Source organism: Habropoda laboriosa, unplaced genomic scaffold (assembly GCF_001263275.1).
Source record: "Habropoda laboriosa isolate 0110345459 unplaced genomic scaffold, ASM126327v1 scaffold527, whole genome shotgun sequence".
Lineage (NCBI taxonomy): Eukaryota > Metazoa > Arthropoda > Insecta > Hymenoptera > Apidae > Habropoda > Habropoda laboriosa.
In genome coordinates, this window is record NW_017100643.1 from 48373 (window position 1) to 57505 (window position 9133).

Consider the following 9133-nt stretch of genomic DNA (forward strand, 5'->3'; position numbering starts at 1 on the left):
TAACAACGAACGTCGGAAGGCCACGGCCTTCTGAGTTCGTTGTCCCCGTTTCGCCTATTTGTATCGCAGGGATTTTAACAAAACAATTTCAACTATATGATCGGCCTGCTCCGGTCATTAACCTCCTACATATTTCTAATGTGAGCTAACTAAAAATAATAAACATCTTGTACAGTAGGTATGTTAATAGCAATTAAATGAATTAAAACGATAAAAGTAAAATACATATAAAAGACTAGTAGGTACAGAAAATATTGAAAATCTTCTTTGTTATTAATACTTCATTTGAACGATCTATTATGCTTTCTGTTACAGTTGACAATACCAAAGAGCTTAAAATAGCATGCCAAATCAAAGATGGATCACAACGATCATCTTTATTCTGTGTTTCCTCATTGGAACTTTGAAGACTGCTATTGGTAAGTAAATTATTTTTAGATCGTTTAAAAGTATTACTATAACACAAAGCATTATTCATATATCACTTGTTACTCTTCGCTATTTTCTTCGCTTCAATCTTTTCGTTACTATTGCCGCCATTATTTTATTACTATATCGTTGAAGCCTTTTGCTGCACTTCCACCTTGATTTAATATTTCATTTTATCCTTACGCACTTCTGCCTTAATTTAATAAACCGAATTTTAAAACTTTACGACCAAAATAAGAAATTTTGCAACCGTGGTTGAAAATTTACCGTCAGTCACTCACCTTACGCGTTAAAATCTGCCGTAGCGAAAGGGTTAATAATAGTTCTCGTGTAAGTGCTGCAGAGGCGTTGAATAAAATATTACATTCTAAGTCGGGACCGAATGCGCGGACGCTTCATTGGGGAGGTGACGTCTGCGAATTCAACGAAACAAAAGAGAGGAGATGTGCCTGAGTGGGATACCGATATATCAAGTGTCAGTTGTTCACATTCAGGAGTCAATATCGAATTACAGTAATGTCTCCGCAAGTGTCAGTCCGCAAGGAACCTAAACCAGACACTTGTAGAGTCAGGGACTACGTTTTCGAGCCTCGCGCCCGCCTTTGTAGTTTGCCGAACGTAGACAAGGACAGTGAATAAAAGATAAGGATGAAACGTGAGTCGAGGCAACCAAGCGATTTAAATACCAACTTTTTTAATTTTACGTTTTCTTATCCCCCTACATTTTTTTTTTTTTTTTACGTGGAGGTAGGCCGATATTTCACGCCAGACAGTGAACGTGTTAATAAGTAAATGTTGTTCAAATTATATCGTGTTTGATCTCATTTTCATCAGAAAAATCTCACCAACATGTTAAAAAAAATTTCAGATGAAAAAAAGTAAAATTAAAGAAATTATATTTTTCTATTATGAATTGTCGAGCTGTGTAATCTCGTAAAAGAAACCGAGTGGTGTAGCGTTACACGCTTGACTGACTGCGAGCGAGATAACATAGGCGCAGCAATGACGCAGACCTAGGCGTAGGACCATCTATACTGACACTTGTAGAATCCAAACTGGCTGACACTTGTAGAGACATTACTGTACTTTGTTTCACTTGGCACGCTCGAACTCCACACCAAAGTCCCATTTCCAAGAATTGGTGGGGATTACGTGTGCAGTACTGTAGTTCAAAGATTGTAATATCACGTTAATAACTTTTTTAAAAATTGCATTAAATTTTGAAGAATGTTTAATTTTCGAAAAATTGTTTACAATTAACCAAACAGCAAATATACGAATTGTGACATGGCGTAATGTACTATAAAAGAGAGCTTTGCTTCATAATGAAACATTATCGTTATCGAAACTGGTCGATGTAGAATTTCCTTAGATTTTCATTAAAGTATTTCTCGTATTTGGCATGAACTTACGGGATGACCTAATATTATTGCATTTACGAAGAAAAAAAAAGTATGACTGTGAATATGTAGTGCACTTTGAATCATTCATCTTTTTCATCTGTCGTTTCTTTCTAACTTCAATAAAAAAAAAAAGACACGGCTTGTTACAGTTACGTGAATCACCTTGGATTGTATTGCATACGTTTTTGTTTGACATAATTCCATAAGTAAAACTCCAAAGGTACGAGGTTCGGAAGGCATGACGGCCATGACTTCCATCTGCACCTTTCTGTGGAAATTGTTCACCTAGGAATTTCCTAAGAATGTCAGAAAAACGTAGAGACGTATCGTCATGTTTGCAATTTAAGCTATTGCAAACTTGAGGTAGCAGCTGGGGATTGTTATGCAATGGCACAGTAGATTTTGCAAGGAAATTAGACAATTATACTTGATCTTGTGCAACGGAAAGTTTTTAATTTGGTGTCTATTTCGTATTTCTATTACATTTCGTTGCATTAGGTCATCCCATGAGTTACTGTCGAAAACGAGAAATATTTTCATGAAAATATTGTACTACAATATAGTACATAGTTTTATGCTATTATTATTATTGTTTACATAATAGATGGAAGTTGTGGTACCAAAAATTAAAAGAAAATCTTGCGTCAAGCTTCCAGAAAAATGGAAGATATTTGTTTATTTGCCTCTTTTATTTATATAAACATTCATTGTTCGTAGTAAAAATAAAGTTTTTTTCAGATTTCTTTACAAATTTCCTAGGTGACTTTTTTTTTTACATTTTTTTACCATAACTTGAGGACAGTTAAACTTTTGCATAGTTAATTATTAACATTCGAATTTCTATTAATTGTGTCGTGTTTTAACGTTAGTTTCGTTAAAAAAAAAAGTGTGTCTCAGGAACCGAATTTTGACACTTCTAATTAGTCGCTAATTAGATCGTTACTCTGCTTGTCGGAATGTTGACACGAAACAAAATCGAGTTGCATTCCTTTTCGAATACTGTATTATATTATACTCTACGTGTAAGTATCAACTACAGTCCGTTCAATTTAAGAGTAACCTCGCTCTCGGACCGATTTTCGTCCGTTCTGCGCAGTTCCCACTACTACCTACCGATGTGACGCATGCGATTGGTCGTAGCGCTATTTCGGCTAGGCCCAAGAGCGACGACAACGTAAACAGTGCAGAGACTGGAGAGAATCTCCGGTGGTTTAAAAGTATGCGCACCTACTGTGTGCATCTAACGCAGCGGTTTATGACAGACGAATAGTGGCTAGTTGTATGAATTTAGCCGGACAAAATGAAAGTATCAATATTTACGGAACGATTTAAAATCATTTAAATTCTTAAAAGACATATTGTAAAGTACCTAATTCTTCCGACATTTCGCTACGAACTTTTCAAACCACCCGGTATGTACTTACCCATTCACCTTATGAATAATTTGAGGAGTGCGTTGGGTTCGTCTTCAAATAACGAGTAAAATACCTTTTGGTTTTTGTCGCTATCTCGATTAGAAATAGAGATACGTCAGTTTGAATTTTTTCTTAAATTACGAGACGAACTTTCCGGAGAACCTAATATTTTCCATGGGACTTCGAAACAAAGAAATGCAGCATCGCGGGGGTCATCGGTGACCCTGAACTTTTCAAACCATCCTTATGAATAATTTGAGGAGTGCGTTGGGTTCGTCTTCAAATAACGAGTAAAATACCTTTTGGCGAACTTTTCAAACCACCCGGTATGTACTTACCCATTCACCTTATGAATAATTTGAGGAGTGCGTTGGGTTCGTCTTCAAATAACGAGTAAAATACCTTTTGGTTTTTGTCGCTATCTCGATTAGAAATAGAGATACGTCAGTTTGAATTTTTTCTTAAATTACGAGACGAACTTTCCGGAGAACCTAATATTTTCCATGGGACTTCGAAACAAAGAAATGCAGCATCGCGGGGGTCATCGGTGACCCCCAGTAAGATAAATGTGTCACACATGATTACACACTTCAACTTGTCTGTTGTAAATAATATCTCACCATAATATGTAACGCATAATAAGAAATTCATGTTGGCCAGACGGGCAAGCCATGTAAAATTAGCGTGGCATTCAACGTGTTAATATTGAACTGAATCGGTAAATAGCTGACGCTTATTGTTAGATGCACAGTCAGGAAAAGAAATCATACGTCAAGGGGTTAAGAATTCACCAATTTCGTTATTTATATTATTCTAACTTGTACCTCTTATTGTTAACACTGATTCTGTTTTACAAAAGCAGCAAAAGTATTTTATGAATTGCGAACAACACCAGTTCAAGGCTGATGTTGCGAGCGTTCGACCTCGATCGGTTCAGAGCTCGCTGTGTGGTTCAGCCTCGAATTAACGATTCTGAACCTCGTTGAGAATGGAGAGTAAATGTTCCTGTTCGTTGTTGTTTAGTTGATACTTTATTTGTAATCTGTTGCTTAGTTGAACTGTATGTGTTGCGATCTGACCTCGGGCGAGGGTGAGCTCGCTCTTTATACAAATTTTAGACGAAGACATCCACCAATTCGGGTGCCTAAATGGTGGCGACAACCCTCTCCTTGCGCCCGCAGCGCGTTTCTTTCGGAGAAGGGGATGCCTGTGGGTTTTCCCGGGTGAGCCGCTTTCGGGGGACCGAATTTGTTTATATAAAATTGTCAGCTCCGAAAGTGGCACCGTTTTATTGCCAGAAAAACCTACCGCGGGCGCAGGGTAGACCAAGGGGGGTCTGAAGTTCGAAGCGAGGTTCGACACCTCTGTCTGGCGGCCAACGGTGGTTAATGATTTTTATGAATATAATCCGCCAGACCGAGGCGAGCTCACGTGAATTGCGTGCGACGCAACAGCAGAATTATAATAAAAGAAAATGTAAACATGATAAAAGACAACGCGTTGCTAAGAGAAAAGTGGGAGATCTCTCCATTCGGTTGGCTGACAATAAGTGTTAAGTTATATTCGCTTATTTCAGTCAATCCCTGCCTGAGTAACTAGATATTGGTAATAGACCAAAGAAAACCCACAACGATATATCTTCACCGCTCGAGATACACAATAATTACAACTTGGGAAGTCCATAAATCTTTAACCTAGACCTGGGGCCTTCGAGGAGGCCTCCGAGAAAACTCTGACAAATATCTATATTCATCCGGAAACCCTCTGCTTCGCCAAGCCTTTCGGTTGTTCCCGCATGGGGTCCCATAAAGACCCACACCTCACTTGGTAATTCCTTGCAGTGCCGGGAGCCACACCTGCACGCCTTGCTTCCAGAGAGTCACAAATCTTTCACCAAGTGGCACCCGATGTTACCGATAAACTGGTTCGTCCGAACCATTCCTGTCTATTGTTACATACCTTTCCAGGGCCCTCGGTTTTGGTCAGTCCATTCAAGGAGTTTACCTGGGATAAGGGCGGCGACAGTGACTACCGCAGGATTTAATTCACGCAAGTTTATTGACTATCGGTTTCTGTACAGAGGCGTTCTTTGATGCAAGGGTATACAACTGAGTGCCCGCGCTGGAAGTGCGTTGGTTTTTTAAGCTGCTTCCTTCTCCTGCTCTCGGGGTGGTGGAAATGGGTTAGAGGAGGAAAGATAGAGACAAGAATAGATAGTTTGGGAATTTTCCGGACAGTACAGCGAGCCTGCCCAAGTTTAGACAATTGCCCCTTTTTTGGGGCATCGAAGGATGTCGGTGACACGAATCAGACGCGTGGCACTCCGACCCACGGGCATCCTCGAGCGTCGGGCCCTCGGTGCCTCGCATAGTCTCGAGTGACGCGCCCGGTTCTTACCTGATTTATTGCACTACCCTTGAGTGACTTTTCGCTGTAACTGCCCGAAGGAATTTTGGTGAATGCAGAGTGTGTGAGCGTTGTAGGATTTCTATAGTTTCCCCGAAGAGACAAGAGAGGTTCGCTAGGCTTGGAGGTTACGGACGTAACACTATAATACAGTCCTGCTTTAACCACAAAGTCATTCGATACACGCGTCAGTTCGAATCCGGGCCTTCGCATCGCGTAACGCTTCAAATTTTTATTTAAACTTCCTCTTCGTATTAATCTGACAGAAAAAAGTGTAATGCTGATTCACGTCACTTTTCATCCTGTTTTATTTAACGGTTTCCTGCAAGCCTGATATTTTAAGACAAATTTTATCATTTTTATCTTTGTTTTAACTACGGAAATCTGCGGCAACCAGCTACAGAATTCCTTTATTTTAGCCGGCTACCAACAGAGCTGTGCTAATTGAATTAAACCGTAATTTAATTGCGTAATTGATTGCATAGTATTTCGATTACGTTGTAATTGAATTTACACGATTCAAACCTTTCAATAATTTCAATTGCTAATTACTTCGTCGTCGTTGTATTTGAAGTATAATGTAATTGAAATACTATGTAATTGTGATTCGATGTAATCAACTTACAGCTGAGAAACTCTGAAACTCTTCCTGTCTATACGGCGCGGCGCACCTTCCGTTAATGAGCCGTCAACGTGAGTTCGAAACCAGCTAAATGATGACTTAAACCTACCCTAGTTTCACGTGTACTACATTATATTTCATTTTGAACAAAATCCCTGATGTCGACGTTAAAAAGTGATCGATTTGGCGTGGAATCACTCTATCACCGTTCTGTTAATGCATCATCTGCTGACCTTCGTATTATTCTTGCTTACACTCTTAATATCTATATTTTTGTTAGTTTTACATAACAAATTGCACGCTTGCACTTGTGCACACGCAGCGATTTATTATGAGCATTGGCGCGTTTACACATACGTGACGTTTGTAGCGAACGTGTTAAGCTTAGTATCCGTTGCGCCATTATTCAGTGATACGCAACGTTGTACGGAGGTGTGACTTTTTCCAGTATCATCATTGCGTATCTGGACGGCACTGAATCAGCCACGTCCTTCGATGCGACGTTGAAGAACTGACAAATGCCATTGCGTGTCTTTGTACCAAATTTTGATAGGTTATATGCAACAAGTGGATACCGGGCTCAAGGGGGTATTCCGGTTTTGAACTTTCAAAAAATCAATTCTTTTTTTCAGTTTCTTGAAGTATAAGTATTCTAGAACATGTGTGCAAAATGAAGGATGCAGTTGTACCGTAACGAAATGGATAGACGTATCTTTAAACGCGTTTTTCTCGAAACCATGTTTTTCTAAATGGCTGACGTGATATCTCAAGTTCTAGTTGTCCGATTGACTCCAAATTTTACATGCACCTTCAGTGGATATGCCGTTATCGTCTGAACCAGAATTATGCCAAAATATATATTTTTCTGATTTTTAGAGCCTCGGAAAGACGGAAAAAAGACGAAGAAATCGATACACAAAATTCAAAGTGCCGCCATTTTATAAATTTTCACTATTTCTTTTTCATTCTGGTTCACACCATAGTCACAGTCGTACTAATCAAGAATCCTTTTGGTTTTTTCATTTCGGATAAACAGAATGGGCGGAATCGTGTGAGCCAGTAGGACACTTTTTTTTTAAAGGGATCGCACTGAATGATATATAATTCAGACAACTTTGATTATTTTCACTTGAAAAAAATTGTGAACTTTCTTAAAGCATGAATAAATATGTATGCAAAATGCCGATACTGAGAAACTTATACTTTCTTTACAAAAAAATCCCTAAGAAGGACTAAAAAATCACACTCTAAACTAGAATAATATACCCCCTTAAGGCGGTAACATCCTAACATACTTTATGTTTGCACATTATCGCTCCGCTCATTATATTTTCACAAGTAAAAAGTAGCGTTTCTTTTTTTTTTCGTTACAGGAAATCCCCTAAGAGACCGGATAAAAAGAGAAGAGGAAATGTCTATGAGCAATTGGACGCAGTTTGCTGACGAATGGATTGCTGCAAAATCAAGGGCCGCAGAAAGGTTGCACGTTACCATCTTACCATATACCGATAAATTCAGAGATCTGCCACCGACTGCAGAAACAATTCTCATTAATGGTACCAGTCCTGACGAATTGGCACGGGTAACATAATTTTCTTTATTCCAAAAACGTATTGTAAAAATTTCATTTCTATCGTAGTTTGCAACGCTCGTGTTTTTGCTATTATACCGCTTGAAATCGTAATGTAACTATAATTTAACCCTTTCGCTGTTGAGCCCGTCGAAAAAAATACGTCGTACTCTTACTTGTTTTAACACTTTACCGACCGGTAGCGGTTGAACATCCTACGCACTTCCCACCGCTCACTCGGCCGCAGATACATCGCTGACACCGGCTCTGTTTAGACTCTAGTCTATCGCGCGGGAATATATGCGCTTTTTCTTATACCTATAGAAATGTTAAATCAAACTTTGACCGATTAATAGGCTATCGGTCGATAAGCGTCGGCGGCAAATAAAGCGATTAATAGACTATCGGTCGGTAAGCGTTGGCGGCAAAAAGCCGATTAATCGGCTACCGGTCGGTAAAGTGTTAAAATATTTCTTGTTTTTAAATATTGCATACCACACATGGAGTACATATTAATCAATAATTAAACTATTTATACGAAAAATTCACATATGTCCATTCTTTCTTTTGAAGCTTTATGGTATTTTGAAAAGTTTTCGAATATAAAAAAAATACGCATTTTTATTATTGAACGTTATCTTTTTTCATTTACGTACTTTTTCGAATAAAATGTTCATCGATAGAAATATCGTTTGCAATAATATCTAAACCACTTCAACGACCTCAGATCAAGAAAGTGATAACAAAAAGAATTTTTGTCTTTCGGATGTAAAATGTATAATGGGATGAAAGTGATATTCGTAATTTTGTCTGTTTAAAATAACTCCAAAGTCAACTTACTTTTCCCCTATTTTTCATAATTAAATATTATGTTTTTATATTAATACCATCACAAATGATGTACTAGATGTTTCAACTTACTTTATCCAATTAATAATACTTTAGTATGACATTTTCGAGGATGCAGAACACGTTGGAAGCGTTTTTATTGTTCTTCTATTTCTCATTTAAGAAAAGTAGAATAATAATAAATAATAGCTAATTGTTAATTTATTTGTTTAGAAGAAAATCATTTAAAATATTTATTAAAATACAAACTTTTCACAGAAGGACAATAATTTTCATTGTAAAGAATTGCTAGCAAATTTTGAAGCTTCATAAATCATCTTGAGTATAAAAATTGTTAATTTCAATATTTATTCCATTCAACTGAACAGCTTAGCAGCATTAACGGAAATATCAAAGTATATGAAATAAGTGAAACTTCCTACTTAATATGACTTGTGGG

The 9133-nt window shown here is 37.9% G+C and overlaps 1 protein-coding gene across 2 annotated transcripts in view; it reads left to right on the top strand.

Annotated features, from left to right (window-relative positions):
• Window positions 1-325: 325 nt before the first annotated feature.
• Window positions 326-9133, top strand: part of LOC108576801 (sphingomyelin phosphodiesterase-like) — a 42943-nt gene continuing 34135 nt past the window's right edge. For both annotated transcript variants that reach the window (XM_017939861.1, XM_017939862.1), the window contains exons 1-2: window positions 326-419; window positions 7649-7857. In XM_017939861.1, coding sequence (XP_017795350.1) covers window positions 344-419; window positions 7649-7857 — 285 coding nt within the window. In that variant the 5' untranslated portion in view covers window positions 326-343. The remainder of the gene's footprint in view (window positions 420-7648; window positions 7858-9133) is intronic.